This window comes from Sylvia atricapilla, chromosome 6 (genome assembly GCF_009819655.1).
Source record: "Sylvia atricapilla isolate bSylAtr1 chromosome 6, bSylAtr1.pri, whole genome shotgun sequence".
Taxonomy (NCBI): Eukaryota; Metazoa; Chordata; class Aves; order Passeriformes; family Sylviidae; genus Sylvia; species Sylvia atricapilla.
In genome coordinates, this window is record NC_089145.1 from 38,870,489 (window position 1) to 38,886,858 (window position 16,370).

Sequence of the window (16,370 nt, forward strand, 5' to 3'; positions counted from 1 at the left end):
AGAGATGGTGCTGGGCTGCCCTGTGACCATAAACACACATGGGATGTTTCACCTCTATGACTCTGTCTACCCCAGCTGCTTTGCCAGCTCTTCAGTGTTGAGTTTTCATGCATTTTTGGCACATAGAAGGCCTGTGGCACATTGATCAACCCTTTGAAGGTCAGAGTATTCACCCAGAAGTGGTCTGCAGGCCAGACGGCACATCTGAAAAACCATGTCCAGATCTGATTTTTTTTTTTTTTTTTTACCTGGTTGAAGGTTTAGACACCAGTCATCCTTGAAAACCAACAGCACCATAAAATCATTGCTAAATGGCTTCATAGTTCCTGTGGAATCAAAACATAGCAGCAAGGACTCCTCCCCTCAAATTGGTCTCTTATGAAAAACTCACAGAATAAAATAAATATAAAAATTGAATTAAAGACATGAGTGTATGTGTTCTTTATAAACACTATCGGAAAGGTTTTTCAGAGCCACAGGGATAAAAGCTGAAATTGCCTTTATTCATCTTAGTATAAAACAGGAAGAGGTAGAATCAATCATTTCTAACATGCTAACCTTTTCATAACCCTGTCCATTAGATACTTCTACTGTCTCTGAACTGAGCTCAGGTCTTGCCATTTAAAGCATGTCTTTCACACCATAACACCTTATCCAACATCATGTCTCAAGTCATATAACTATTAAGTTATATGCCCTTATTTCTTCTTCCAAAAGTGCTGTGCAATGCCCCAGAAAAGTTCGTGCATGTCAGTTCCTGGAAGAGACATGATTTCTTGCAAGTTGCAAAATCCAAATAGAACCAGCAAGCTCTTCCATGCCCCTCCTCTGCATGTTTGTGAAAGCACCTTAAAAACACCTTGCAAAGTAAGTGCACTTTTCAGGCCATTAGCACAACCTAGCTGCAAACTGAGGAGCAAATTTCTTACCATTAATATTCAGGCTTTGTGTAACTGTAAGTCTTGAGTTCTAAAAGGTCATATCTCAGCAAAAGGTAGAAGAAATTTAATTTCTATGGAAATTTCTTTAGAATAATTAATTCCAGTGAAGAATTAAACTACTGACATGCTATGGCAATAGTTCCGCTATTAGAAAACACTTCTTTATCATTTTTTGTGTGTTCAGAATCTGCTGTTAATGACTCCATTTTCTGTGCATCCACTCCAGCACATGGTGGTGGCAGTTCTTCTTCTGGAATAAACTGAACGGGCCAGCATCTTCTTTGCTGGCTTCCTACACTGTCCTTACTCACCTTTCCAATTTGCTGGAGATCCTTGACAATTATTTTTTCAGTATCTTCTAGTACTGTTGTCAATAAATTAAACAGCAGAGCAATCCAGGCAAGGCCAAATAGAATCCAAATGGCCACAAGCACTCGATAGTAGGAAAAGTATTTCCTGTCAGACTGTTTGCCTGAAGATAAGGGGACAGAAAGAAGGAGAAAATTAACAAGTTAAAATTGCCTTGCCAGTGTAAAGTGGAACAGCCTAATGAATTCATCAATATGTTTTATATTGAGTACTTTAAGGTGACTTTGTAGTGGAGACTCTCAGCTCCATAGCATCAGGTTAAGGCTGGGCAATTCTCTTACTGTTGCAATAAACAGATATATGCAATAAGCATGATAGAAATATGATGGCCTGTCAAATGATACACTGGAATTGAAGTGAATCATTCTGTGACTCTATGATTCTGTGATTGAGGTGAATTACCATCAGAGCAGGTTATTTTTTCCCCCTTACTGCATATCATACCCACTTCAACTGCTGCACCTACAGGTAAATGAAATAATGTGGGTAGTGTTAAATTGTATTGTATTATCTTGGAATTATACCCAAACTCCCAAAGCACAAAAAGCAGAACACAGTGGGCCACTATAACCACACAACCATTATTATCTAGGTGATTGTAATTCCCTGTATTTCTACAGAGTATAATTATGACCTAATAAATATTTCCTTTAAGTTACAGGTACTTGCAATCATATAAAGAGAATAGCTGCAATTCCTATCTCACTTTTAAATGCCTCCATTTAAAAAACTATGTGACTGATGAGAATTTACTGACACATGCCAAGAACAGAACTTCCTGTGTTGGAAACAAGTGGGCCAAAGCTTATTCCATACAGTCTGATCCTCTCAGCATCAGCTAGGACCTCACACCCTCTGTTCTGCATGGGTCACTTCATTTGATCCTTCAGATGCCAGCAACCCAGCCTGAACATACAGAGAACATTTGCTCGGCCCCCACAATATGATCATCATGACACAGGTGATGTGGCCCTGGCATCTGCAGCAACACTTGGTGATATTGCCTGTGCAGTGCTCCAAGCCATGCCAAAGGCCACTTCACACAGCTGATGACACAGCAATGTGCATGGACAGGGAGATCACCACAAACCTCACGGTGAACCTGTCCAGAAAGGAGCCTTGGTGCTGGCAACTCTTTTCAGGTCCTGCAGTGCTCTATACTGCATAGATTAATGTGCAAGATTTTTGTTCTTTGTAATCCAAGAGCTCTGGAAATGGGGCAGCAGTGGACAGGTTTGTCCTCATGGACAGGTAACCAACAGATGTTTCTTTTTCTGCTGCTGGCAGTTGAGTTGGCAAAGGGGTTCTCAGCCTTGCTATAAAGCATCTCCTTGTGCTGTTATCTGGAGTTCATGATGTGGGGTTAGCAAAGCCACAAGTAATATCTTTGTAATGTTAGTCCAAAACAGGACTTGAGCAGGGAATATTCAGTTTGCAACCCCCAGGGAGTTTCACCCTAGAGGTATCACCTATAAGTCCATGTATTCCCAACAGTTAAATCCAGCTGGAGCCATCTTCCTGGCATGTCTCCCTACCCCAAACAGGCTCAGCTACAAAACAGTTTTGAATTACTAAAATGCAAATCAACTCAAACCTGTTCTGTTCCATTTGGCCAGAGCAAAACCATTTGTCATCTGTAAGCAATTCCCAGTGTATAATTCTCAGAGCAGTCATTGATTCTGAGTGTTTCATTGTGAAGATGTGAAGCATTAAACTTATCAACATTTTATTAGTGCTGTTAAGGCCAATTAAGATAAATACTGGCACGGAAAAATATTTCAGCTCCAGTTAAGTCATTTTAATGAGGATGAAATCATAGAGCTACCAGGCCTATCTAATGGTTTTCAATAACAATTATAAAGTTAAAGTACAATTAATTGTGTTTGTAGAGCAATATGGCTGCAGAGAAGGAAAGTGCTATGGAAGTCATGTTTTTCAGGCTTGCTGTCATTATTGTAAAACACACCTGTGATTTGGACAAGGAAAGACAATGCCACATTTTGATGCTCATTTTTTCTCCTGATGCTCAGTGGCACCAGCCACTCCCCACCATTCTGTACAGCAGACTATTTCAAGGAATAAGTTTAGAGAAATTAAGAGTTCAGTTGTTTTGCTGCTTCTTCTATGGACACTGATTTGGCTCCTGGTAATTATTTTGCAGTTCCTTTGGAAACTTATTCCATGGAGATTGTATTTTGCTCAGCAGCTCCACAGAAATGTTTTGAGATGCATTCCAGCATGCTTGAGTACAGCATAAACTCTTTCTTCAGGGGAAATCCTAAGGTCTGTCATGTGAGGATAGAATATCTCCAGAGATACTCAGGAGACTAAAGAAGGCCACTTTTGAAGCAATGTATATATTTAAGCCCCACTTGTAATAGTGTGAGTAGATGTCCCCAATTTCCCATGACTGGGATTTCCATCTTTTAGTCTGCTGTGTGAAGTCATATATTCTGAAACATAATCACTTATTTCTTCACTCTACAATGTGAAACATTAAGTCTGAGATGGCTGAAGTAGTGGTACAAACCTTGTTTTGTACAGCTGTCATAAACTGTTCCCTCTTGGCAATAAAAATTCCACTTTCCCTTCCCTCATCAACATACTTGTCTTCTTTGCACCTCAAAGCACCCCATTTCCTTATATTTTGATGACGTTTTGCCCTTTTCAGCACACAATCCCAGAGAAGTGAGTATTCCCCCCCTAGAATTGTACAAGGCAAAAACTAGGCAAAGACTCTTGACAGATTTGTCTCTACAGTACATTCAGTCAACCTATGGGAATTACAGTCATTATTCTGGTGTTTTGAGGTGTTTTCTCCCTGGAATCAACCTTACCTACTACATAATCTCCAAAGCCAATGGTGCTGAGGGTGATAAATGCAAAGTAAATTCCTTCACTGTAGGACCAGCCCTCTGTTATCTGGAAGAAGACTGATGGCAAGCACAGAAAAACCAGGATCCCCGTTGCCAGGAAGAACAGAAGGGTCAGAAATTTGATCTTCTTCTGAAAAAATAAATCAGTCCAATTATAATCATGATTTGAAACACAAAAAGCCATATATAATGGTGGCTATTCAAAGTCGGTGGCTCTCTGGGATCAGGAGGATCTGACGGATTTCTACTGAGCACTTTTCCTCTGGAAATATCTTAGTCTTGCTTAGAAACAGAGGGAAGCCAGGTGTTATGGGTGTTGCATGTCCACAGTGGCCCTGGAAGAAGATGCAGTCATTTACCTGATTGCAATAATGACTGTGACTATTGGAGGAATTCCTATCTAATGACATTTACCAGAGTCAAACCATTTCCACTTATCACCATACAACTTCATTTTTAACTTTCAGGTATTTAGGGTTGGCACCTAAATTCAGATTTGCCAGGCTAAAGAAGTTTTTTTTAAATAAAAAATAATTGCATCATTTCTGACAGTACTATCTTCAAGAGTCTTGACTACTGACTTTATTCCTCATTGGATCAATGCCACAACTTGGCTCCTACCCAGTGGATATCTTAGTACAAAAAAAAAAATTAACTAATGATCTCTTGATAAAGAACAGCCTGGACAGTGGCTTTTGAACAATTCTACTTCCCAGCAGCCATGAAGGAGCTTTGACTAGAAAACAAGACTTGTTATATGTAGAGATTTATCAGCCAGGCACACATAATTTCTATGTATAGAATTTTCCAAACCCAGATTGTCTGGAAATTAATGGCAACTGCTGGATAACTTTTCATGCCTTGATGTATTGTGTACATGCTTGAGTCTGTATCTGATTGAGCCTTATCCTCTGTTTCAGTTTGCCAAATATGACAAGAAATTCAGCAATCTAGACAGGGTTATCTGTAGCAATCATACCTTGTCCTGAAAGAGAATTACAGTAGGAGACAGAGAAAAGCTATTCTCACTTCCTCAGCAGGGCTGAGAGAAGAGGAGGAGTTGAACATAAATTGAGGCATAAAAAAGACAAAAGATATCCTGTCTGAAGCTTGTTACAGGTGTCTCCTCATCTCTCAGCAATCAGGCTCAAATGGGCAACTTCAGGCTGATGCTTCCTTTCTGTAAAAGTTAAGGGTGGAGGGGGACTGAAGGACTGGGTAATCAGTTAGGAGGGGTACACACTATGTCAAAATCCATGGAAAGTCAAAATCCATGGAAACCTCTTCACCTCATCTAATTTTTACGGCTTTGCACAGCTCACCTGCTTTTTGCTGCCTCAAGGTGAGATGTTTAATCACCCTTACCGGTTTCAAAGGGATGCATGCACTTCCCTAGGGTTTAGACAACTGAGATAAGTGTCGCAAGTGGGATTAGGATGCCCACTCTCTCCACTGATTGCTGAAGGCGGCTGGATTTCTGCCATCTAGATGGGAAAACAAAATGTTTCCCTTTCTCTGAATATCTCCTTTATGTCTGCTTAGCTCTGCAAGTGAAGAGTCTCTCTTTTCCTGCCCTAGAACAATGTCTTACCCAGCACAAGAGCAAATATAATTGAGGTTAAGGCAGCATAAAACTTCAGAAAAATACTAGAAAAGAACATAAAACTAAGTGCCTGAGTAAGTAAAACCAATTACCTTTCTCATTCCTTTCTCATACAGGAATTTCCCCAGCTTTTTACAGAGCAGTGAGAGCATCTTACCAACACGGTGCAGAAAAACAATGTTCAGAGGGATTCCAAAAAGAGCAAAAAACACACAGAAGATCTGTCCCCCAGCAGTTTTAGGATGCAATGTGCCATAGCCTATTTAAAAAAAAAAAAAAAAAAAAAAAAAAAAAAAAAAAAAAAAAAAAAAAAAAAAAAAAAAAAAAAAAAAAAGATGGGTCAGAGGAGATATTCCAAAGAACTTCAGCAATTCACATTCACCCTTAGTCCAATCCAGGTTGCCTTTGACCCTAAAAGAAGCAGCTAGTGCTTCTCAGCCCAAATGCACCCTTTTTTCCTCTGAAAAAGGCAGTAAGAAGATGAAGTGGCTCACTCTGCATGTCTGGGGGATGCAGAGAGTACTGTGTGTTCCCAACACGGCCATAGTGGGAACAAAAACACAATCAAGAAGTAATTACGGGAAACATGCTCTGTCCTGTGACAAATACGTGGAAAGGCAGAAAATAGAAGTCTGAGGATCTGGAAGACATCAGGGTTGGAGCCCCAGGCTGTTAGAATCACATGCAGCTATCTCCAGCTTCTTCTAGGTCTGCCTGTGTGTTAGTGACCTCCCTGGCTACATCCCAAGAAGTTGCTATGTCCAGATACTGACTCCAGTCCCACAGCAGTGCAGTATGCACTAGAATAGATGGTGCTAATTAGTCCAGGCCTTGCTCGTGGCTGATTTATTCATGCCAGAGAGATGTTTGTCCTAAAGTCCTACTAAGAGAGGATTTATCTAAGTAGGGGAACAACCCCAAAGATGTCCTTTAGTCTCAAGACTCTTGGACCCAATGAGGTACATCCCCGAGTACAAGAGTACTGAACCTTGTGTATGTCCTTATGCTATCAATGACCCTGGGAAGATGCATTTCCCAAGTTCATCTCAAAGCATCCATTACTTGGAAAATGCAATGTTTTCTTTGGGGGAAAAGACAAAATAACTGAGTGATTTTTGGGCTACTAGATTCCCAAATGCATGAGCTGTCTTGTGCTTCCTCTTGCAGAAATATTCCCATTTAAATGATCAGTCAGAACCTTCCCCTTTTACAGCAGGAAATCTCCCTGTGGGCTCAGGCAGCACCTACACAGCTCCCATGATGCTGGGACACTACTGGGGCCCTTGGGACTTTTCACACTCACAGATCAGTGAGGCAGAGGTGCTCAGGGTCTGATGGGAGTGAGGCCTCAGCACCACTCTGTAAAAACATAGATTTGACTTCCACTGCATGACTGTGAAACAGGTGCCAACAGTATGGATTTTATCCTTAAGTTTGGCAGGCCAGCACTTTTTGAGATGCACATTTGAAAGAAAGGACACAGCAGGCAGGGGCAGGCAGGCTCTGTAAAGGTCAGAAGAGTTTGGAGCAGCAGTGTAAAATTCTCAGCATTTGTCTTTATCCCTTCCTATTTTTTTCCTCCTGGCATGTTACTAATTGAATATGTGAATTAACAGCTCAAAACAGGTTATGGAGACAGTGCCCAGGCCCCATCAGGATTCACTTCTTTCCTTACATTTTTTATGCTTTACAGCACTCTCAGATTTAAAGCCTGGAATAAACACTGGGAAAGTGAAGTTTATCTCCCACCCAGAAATACCAGCAGAGTGAACATCACAACAGATGACTTAAAAAGAAGAAACAGGTGGGAAATAATACTTGACAAGCCAAAATAAAGCATGAAGAGCTGTGCAGTTGGAAGATCTTAGGATGGTCAAGTCCATGCCTGCTTGCCACCCATGGCAACCATGACCATGACACCATGTCACACCATGACAACAAAGGGCCGGAGACTTTATCCTGGAAAGTATTATCCATTCATGTCCTAATAACCAGATATAATAAGCAACACATACAAGCACACATAAATGGAAAGCATTAGACCTACCTATTGTGGAGACAACTGTGCCTGCAAAGAAGAAGGAGTTGCTGAAATCCCAGTTGCTCTCTTCAAACTGTGACTGGTTTCCAACAGGGTATACTCCATTTTGAATGGCTTCAATCAGGTTCTGGGAGAGAAGGCAAAGTTTGGTATCATCATGACTGCTTTTCTCAAGTGCTTGCTGCAAAAATACTACACGTTTAGCCAACTACTGCTCCTCTCCTGAAATGACTCACCTCACTTCAGAGGTTGTCTGACACTATTCACACCTTCCCCTCCAAGGTTGGGAAGCTGTTATCCAGTGGTTTTGGGTGTTCAACTTCTGCCCTGCTTGTGCTGACTGCTCTACTGTGTGTTTGGAGAGAAATTGATTTTTTTAGTGTGACCAAGGACCTTGTTTCTTTCAGGTCACATAGTTTGGAAAATCACGATCCTGTGGGTGACTAGGATGTGGCAGAGCACTGGTTTAAGAGATGGGAGATGGCTGGTTGTTGGATTTGGACTTGCATTTGAGATAGCAGTGGTGGATCCAAGACCTGATCACTCACCTGTATGAGCAATGGCTCTGATCCCTCCCACAGGTGCATCAGTGAGTTGTGGCAGGGTACACGAGATACACTGAGAATTTAATTTAAAGTCTGTATTTTGATTAGTGTCACAGAATTAAATTCAGAGAAAGTCCATTGATTTTCAAAGCCTGACATACACACTTCTCCAAGCTGTATGCATGAATACACACAGATAAATTTACACATTTACACACGTTTGCAAAGCTGCCATTAAGAGGTTAGAGGCGCATCTATAAGAGATGGTTTGGGTTGAGTTGAGACTACCTTGCCACACAAGGTTTGATTAAATATTTCTTCCACACCTCTCTGTGCTATCATTTATCACTTCATGCTTTTCAGACTCTTCCTTGGTTTTAATTCTAAGTGCTGTTATTTATATATACATATATATATATATATATATAAGTTAAAAGGAAATTTAAAAAGCGAACAGCACCCAGTCGTCCCTGTTGTCCCTGTCTTTAGCAAACAGAGAACATTGGACTGGACATCTGGAAGGCAGGCTGGTTTGTGCAGAAACACCTGAGATAAAATCCAGGACAGAGAGCCCTGCCAGAAGCAGGACACATGCTGGAATAAATTGCACCAGCAAAATCTTCCTCCCTGCTTCTTCCCTTAGTATGTTTTTTGTTGGTATCTCAGAAAATCGAGGCTAACAAAAATAATTTCCATAGTCGTTGCACAAAGATTTCTTTGTCTTAAAAGCTCTTTTTTTTTTTTCCTTGAAAAGCTCATCTTTTTTTAATCTTCTCCCCTACCCATAAAAAACAAGGTGGAGAAGATGGATGAAACAGGGGCTGAGTTGCTGGTTGTGCTATTAGAAACACCAGTTCTTCCCCACATTTCTTTATTCTGTAAACTGGCCCATTAAGAGCTCCACTAGTTTTCCATGTGGAAATGCTTCTAGCCAGGCTTTAACTCCTCATCTTCTCCTGCATTATAGCAGACAGAGCTATGAAACATCCAAGTTGAAGAGACGTGGACTTGGACTTGATCTTCCTCTGCCATGACCAGAGATATTTCCCCCTGGTCAGACTACCTGTTTCATTTCTGCAGCATGCTCAAAACCTAAACTCTGATTGTGCCACCCTCCTTGTAGTTATTTGGAGGGGGGTATTTTGTTTGGTTGGGGTTTTTTTTCACCATACAGAGCTTTCCTTATTGTTCCTTTGTGCTATTTTTAAGTGGCAGCCACACCTATCCATTTCAGACAGCCTCATTTTTCTTGCCATGCCACTCATTGTGTATGAGCACAGCTCCATTAAAAGCAGAATCAACAGAAGGCAAGACCCCAAAACACCAGGATATTGTGGGATGGGGATTTTTAATAGCTAATACACACAAGGTTTTTCCAGCTACACAGGCTGGAGTGAGCTGCCTGTTCACTCCAGAGGGGGATTTGCTGGAAGCATCCAAGTGACCACAACCAGAAGGAAAGCAGTGAGAGTTACCCGTGCAGCAAGGATGAGCAACCAACAACATCGGCTGGGGAAACAGGGGGGAGAAAGGACTTCAGAACTCACCTCCATGAACCGCTCCATCTCCGCCACCGTGAGCTGTGTGAAGTTCTGCAGAAAAGCCTCCTTCATCTGGGCAGCTGCCCTTTTCTCCTGCTTCTCGGCAGTCCTCTCCAGGGCCTGGAACACGGCAGCACCCACCAGCAGGTAGACAAAGTAGCCAGCCACCAGCAAAGCTGTCTGCAGCCTGCCACTGCACATGGCCCTCAGTGCCACACTGCAGGGGACCGGGAGCGAGAGGTGGCGATGGTAAATTCCTCCCGGGCAGGAAGAGCCCTCCCAGCTCTGGTTTCCGCCGGGATCCTGCACTGACAGGGACGGCGAGCTGCCAGATGTATTCATTGGGAAGTTTCGGGGGGGGGAAATAAACCACAACAAACCCAGCCCCCCCAAGAAAAAACTTTCCATTCTCTGGGCTGCATGCTGTTTAGGGATTTCCTCTTGTCTGTGAAACTCTCACTTGCTGAGTTCTCAGGAAAAGTGGGTCAGGATTTGAGGAGCTGGCAGGGGGCCATCTCCTGCTCAGAAGGCTCTGGGGACAGGTGAGGATAGTCCGTAAGGAGTCCACAGGGGAGTTTGCTTGGAAAACCATTGTTTGCCCTCCTGTGTCTCCTGCTGAATCCAAGAACTGGACTGCAGGGCAAGCCTCTGATCCCAGAAGTTCCTTCTTGCCCTGTGTTCAGGGGCAGCCTCAGGGAAATGCAGCTGGACTGTTCTTTTGGGCTTCACTTGGCTGCTGGCAGCACAGGGCAGGGACATGCAGTCCTGCAGAGCCCCAACAGCTCAGAGCCAAACCTTGGACACACAGGCTGTGGGTTGCCTATGTGCCAAACCTGAACAGGTTCTTCTGCCGACAATTCCTCTGCAGCGTATCCAAGGGAGTACATTACGTTGGTACTGGGTGCACTGTTAGATGGATAAAAAACGTGGCTATGCCACCAAATCCATGGAGTCATAAAATCACAGAATTGGGTTGGAAAAGACCTCTGAGATCATCACACATGGTGCTCAGGGACACAGGTCACTGCAGGGCTTGGCAGTGCTGCATTAATGGTTGGATTCGATGATCTTAAGGGTCTTTTCCAGCCTAAGTGACTGTGATTTGCTGTTACCTACAGCAATGTAGCCTCTGCTGATTTCAGAAGGATGGTTCTCATGCATTGAGAAGTCACTTATATAACAGTCAGAGCTTGGTCCCATCAGCTTCAAGGAGAACTTGGGTTCACTGAGAAAATTTGTAGGGTGAGAGAGGGAAGTCCTTGAATGAAGATGTTGATTTTGGAACAGACAGCAGAGAGGGCTGAGCTTGGCTGCACCATGGACATTGTTAACACTCGTTAATTTTCTTGACTTTATATTTCCAAGCATTTTCATTTGCTTTGTGCACTATTTCTTTTTTATTTCAGCACTATTTCATTACTATTTCTATTTCCTTACCTTAATAATGAGAACACACCGAAGCAAATAACCCTTTGAAAAAGCATTTTAAATGCACCACTTATTCTGCTCTTCAAGTATTTGTGGTTTTATTGAGTTTGAAAGAAAAAGGTAAAGATTCTGGGATTAGCTTTGCAGAACTGGTGTAAACAAGAAGTGGCACGTGGCTTCACTCTGTCAACTGCAGGTTGTCCTTTCACATATAAATCTGTTTGACCTTAGAGGAAAACAGGAAGACTATGAATGAAGGTAAGCAGCTTCCGAAACCCTTACGTGTTTGAAGATTTTCCTTAGGGTTACTGGAAAAGGGTTTGTAGAAACAGGATGTGTCGTCTTTCCTTTAACTTCTTTTGAAGCTACACGTCAAAGGTGTGTGCCATCCTCAGATTTAAATTATTGCTCTAAAATAAGGACAACTATGACTCCATCCTTTTGTGTCTCTCAGTTTCCCAGCCCCATGAGATAAGATAAAGCCCTTTACATGTACAAATGCAACATGTCTTCATCATTCTCAACAGACATGAAGGTAATTAGTTAAGTGGATTGTTTCCTCTGTTCCTCTGGGGGGAAAATGGATGGAAAAAACATGAAACTCGTGGAAGATCATGAGATTTTTGATATTGATGGCAGCTGCAGTGGTTTGATAGGGTGGATAAGATGCCAAGAAACATCATCTTTCTTATGCTATCTCCTCCATTCTGTATATATATACTAAATTTGGGTTCCCTCTAAGTTCCTATTTGTGCCTGCACCTCCAGAAACCTTGGATTGCAAGTAAGTTTGCTGACCTTGGTTTATCTCTAGCTCTGGAACAGGCAATACACATTAACTTTTCTCAGTCTGCTTCTTCATACAAAGAACCTTTAATAACCTGCCTGTGTATCTTTAACCACTACAGATTGTTCGAGTGTGAGAGGAGTGTCTCATCGCACAGCATCTTGTTCATACTTGGGTTGACACTTCCACAGGGAACAAGGGAGGGAAAGCACAGCTTACTGCTGGCATGTTTGCAGATAAGTTTCTTTGAGGAAGAAAGGAAGGGGAAATTCACTCAGTGAAATGCTTTACTTGAAACCATTCCTCATAAGGGTAAGAGTATTTTCCATTAGCAGTGACTGTTCTATCCTTATTTTGCCTAGATTAAAAAACTACAAAACATGCTCCTGGCAGAGGCTGCTAGAGCTTGCTGCTTTGTTATAGCTACTGAGTGTCAGGGCCTTGAGACAAAGCACCATTATTGACTCAGTTTCCCCACAGGGGTCTGGGTACTGGGTTAGCTTGACACCATTCACCCCAGTTATGAAAACTGAGTGCTTCCCAAGTGCTGGGACCTGCTGTAGGTACAACACCCTCATCCAGAGGCTGGTGCTGGCAACACACACCTGTCATAACCACACTGATAACTTGTCTAGATAGCTGGGAAGGTAAATGGGGACACTGTACCTGGTGAACCAGCCACCATTACCTTTGTACACTGGGAGATCACTAATGTATCCCAGCTAGGTGCAAGTTATCACAGAAATCAAAGAAGTCATAGAATGGTTCGTGTTCGAAAGGACCTTAAAATCATCTACTTCCAACCCCTGTGCTGTGGGCAAGGAAGCCACCCACTATGTCAGGAAAGGCCATGCTTAGGGCCTCATCCAACCTGGCCTTGAACACTGCCAGGCAAGTTAATAGCATCCTTCTAGTTAATCAAAACAAATTACTGCTGGCAGCATCTCTTCTCTCATGTTCCCCAACACCTTGGGCCATATTATCTGACAAACCTATTAAACAGCATTTGTTTCTCAAGAAGAAGCTGAAGAAATGGAAGTGGAGCCTCATCACTGTAGCTTTCAGTTATGGGAAACCAATAGACCCAAATACCAAGAACTTCCCACAACCTATACATTGACAGGACTTCTGCTGGTCCAGTTTACACACACAGAATCACATAGAATCACACGGTTGGAAGACACCTTCAAGATCATAGAGTCCAGCCAATGCCCTAATACCTCAACTAAACCATGGCACTGAGTGCCACATCCAGTCTTCTTTTAAACACATCTAGGGATGGTGACTCCACCACCACAAGGAGACCATTCCAGTACTTTATCACCCTCTCTGTAAAAAACTTTTTCTAATGTCCAGGCTATATTTCTCTTGGTGCAACTGAAGACTGTGTCCTCTTGTTCTTTCAGTTGCTGCCTGGAGAAAGAGACCAACCCCACCTGACCACAGCCACCTTTCAGAGAGTTATAGAGTGACAAGGTCCCCTCTGAGTCTCCTTTTCTCCAGGCTGAACAACCCCAGCTCCCTCAGCCGTTCCTCACAGGGGTTTGTGTTCCAAGCCCCTCACCAGCCTCGTTGCCTCCTCTGGATGTGCTCCAGTGTCTCAATGTCCTCCCTAAACTGAGGGGCCAGAACTGGACACAGCACTCAACATCCTTCCTAAACTGAGGGGCCAGAGCTGGACACAGCATTCAAGGTGTGGCCTCACCAGTGCCTAGTACAGGGGAAGAATGACCTCCCTGCTCCTGCTGGCCACACTGCTCCTGATACAGGCCAGGGGCCCTCCTGGCCACCAGGGCACACTGCTGGCTCAATTGGCTGTTGGCCAATACCCCTAGGTCACTTTCCACCCGGGCATTGTCTCACTGTTCCCTGTTCCATTGGGACTGCCACCCAACCTGTGGCTTGTAGTTAGAGCAACAAGATCCACTGGGCCGCTGGAGCCTGTGGTGGGTTGGAGTGTAGTTTTCTGGCAAGGTGTGGGGGCAGAACATGGCTATCTATCGTGGCACCTCCTGGGCAAACCCCATGCCCAAGTGCAGTGAGGGCTGGCAGCTCCCTCAGGGCCCGGGAGCTGGGAGCTCGATGTGCTAACATTGTGGTCTGTCTGTCCCACTGCCCTCATCCAGGGAAGCACGGCAGACCTGGACAGTCTCAACAGGTTCAGCCAGCCCTGCTGAGTGCTCATGGAGCATGTTCATGGTGATGAGAGAGGATGAGCTCAAGTCAGGAAGTCATCCTGCAGCTCAGCCAGGCAGGGTCTCCGGGTGGGCTTGGCTTTTTGGGACCCACAGCTGGGCTGGGCAAGCTGGAATGGGCACCTGCAGTGCCACTGGAACAAGGACTGACAGCCCTAGTCTGGGCTGGAAGTGGATCCTGGGCCACTGAGGATAGAAGGGAAGCTAGTGTGGGCTGGTCATAGCCTTGGCAGACATGGAGGCAGTGTGTCTGGTAAGGCACTTTATTAATACTTTTTGTTCCTGAGCTAGGAGACATCCATGACGCAGTTAAGGGACCTGGGAAGGAGAAGTCATGCTGACTTTTTCCACCTGCATTATTTACCCAGTCCATTGCAGGGAAATCCAGACAGTGAGGTCCAGTGGTAATAGAGGGCAGGGAGCATTTCCTGCCTGCAACATGATGTGCTGGGACAGGGTTTTCTTATGCTGAGTCCTGCTTGTCCTCCTCCACACTCCAGTCATATGCACAGTTTAGCCATTTTATTTTTCTGCATATGCCATGTTGCTGCAGCATTATGCATTCTGTGTCCTTAATCAGATTATGGCCTGAAATAAATTCTAGTTTAATGGAAAATATCTGTTTCCATGGAAATTACTTATCATGTGACTGTGATTGTACTTCCTGTTGTGCTTAGGGCTAAAACCATTAAATGATCTGTATTTTTTACACTTTCTTACAGTTCTCCTATAAATATCTATTCCTCATAACTGGTCAGAACATTCAGTCTTCACACATGGGTAATTTTGGTTTTTATGCTGTGATCTTATGCCAGATTATTAAACACTTAGGCTAATGCTGGATTCCACAGAGATCCTCATACTTCCTAGTTTGTTATTTCAGGTCTGTAAAGCCAAATTCTTGTGGATAGCTATCAGCTGTCAAGGAAATGGGCTGATATTCAGAAGTGAAGAAAATCCCAGTGCTGGTCACTTGCCTTTGGTAGCTGGCTAAGACCTCTGGTGTTCAGGAGGTAAGGGCTGCTGTGTCAGGCAACACAGCATGGAGAACTATCCAAGTGCTGTATGAGTCCTGCCCCCCAGCACTGGCAATGGTGATCAGTTGAGCCCAGGAAAAAGGGAGACGTGTGGTAAAGATATTTAAAGGTTTGGGTTTATTTTTTATTATCCCACTCTGATTTGATTGGTAGTAGATTAAATATGTTTCCCCCAGATAAACCTGAGTAATCTCTCTGTTCTTGTCTCAACCCACAAACCTTCAGTCCTTTTTTTTTTTTTTTTTTTTCCCAGCCAAGGTCAACTGACCACAAGCAGTGAGTACTAGTGCCTGAATTCCCTGCCAAAATGAGGCACAGACACTCAACAGAGGAAGCATTACTCAAGATGCCATTTAATGGCATATTTACACAGGATGAAACTTCCAGAGGGACTGGACACTCTCAAAAAGGGAGAGCATTCATTGTCCATGTGGCAACAGGAGTCTCTAGCTCCAGGGTCCTTGCCACAGCCTCTTCGTCTTCGGATCTGACTCACAGAGTGAGCTTTTCATGCTGGGGAAAGGTGCAGCAACAATTTCCAGCACTGACAAAGCAGTGTCATCTCCATGTCCTCTGCCCTCAGGAACGTGGCACCTGCTCCCCAGGGAGTCAAGGATGGCTGGATACTCCTGCTAAACAACACTGAAGTACCAAGACCCTTTACTGCCACCACACACTTGACCCACCACAGTCAGATCCTCCACTCCACTGTGAATTGTGTCACAGGAAACCTGCTCAAGCTGCAGCTATAACCCTCATAGAAAGTTCTCACAGAAGCCACACCTGTGGTCCTTCCACTACTTAACCTGCAGTTTGGTGTGCATTTTCTGTGTATCCAGCTTTCGACTGCTTCAGGCTACACTAGTGGCTGAGCCAGGGTGGGGACAAAGGGTGGGGTTGTGACGTGCTGTGCCACCTGTGACATCTCAGGGACGTGTCACAATGGGGGCAGCTGTAAAAGGCCCCAGCAGGTAAGGCTGGCCCAGCATTGCTCCGGAAAGCGGTGAG

General features: G+C 43.8%; 1 protein-coding gene across 1 annotated transcript; it reads right to left on the minus strand.

Annotated features, from left to right (window-relative positions):
* Positions 1-482: 482 nt before the first annotated feature.
* Positions 483-10,170, minus strand: LOC136362777 (potassium channel subfamily K member 16-like). Its single transcript, XM_066321598.1, has 5 exons — positions 9,923-10,170; positions 7,837-7,957; positions 5,882-6,048; positions 4,148-4,316; positions 483-1,413 (listed from the first exon to the last, which is right to left on the minus strand). Exons 1-5 carry the CDS (start codon positions 10,115-10,117, stop codon positions 1,058-1,060), a joined length of 1,008 nt encoding a protein of 335 aa, XP_066177695.1. The 5' UTR covers positions 10,118-10,170; the 3' UTR covers positions 483-1,057.
* Between the last annotated feature and the right edge of the window lie 6,200 nt (positions 10,171-16,370).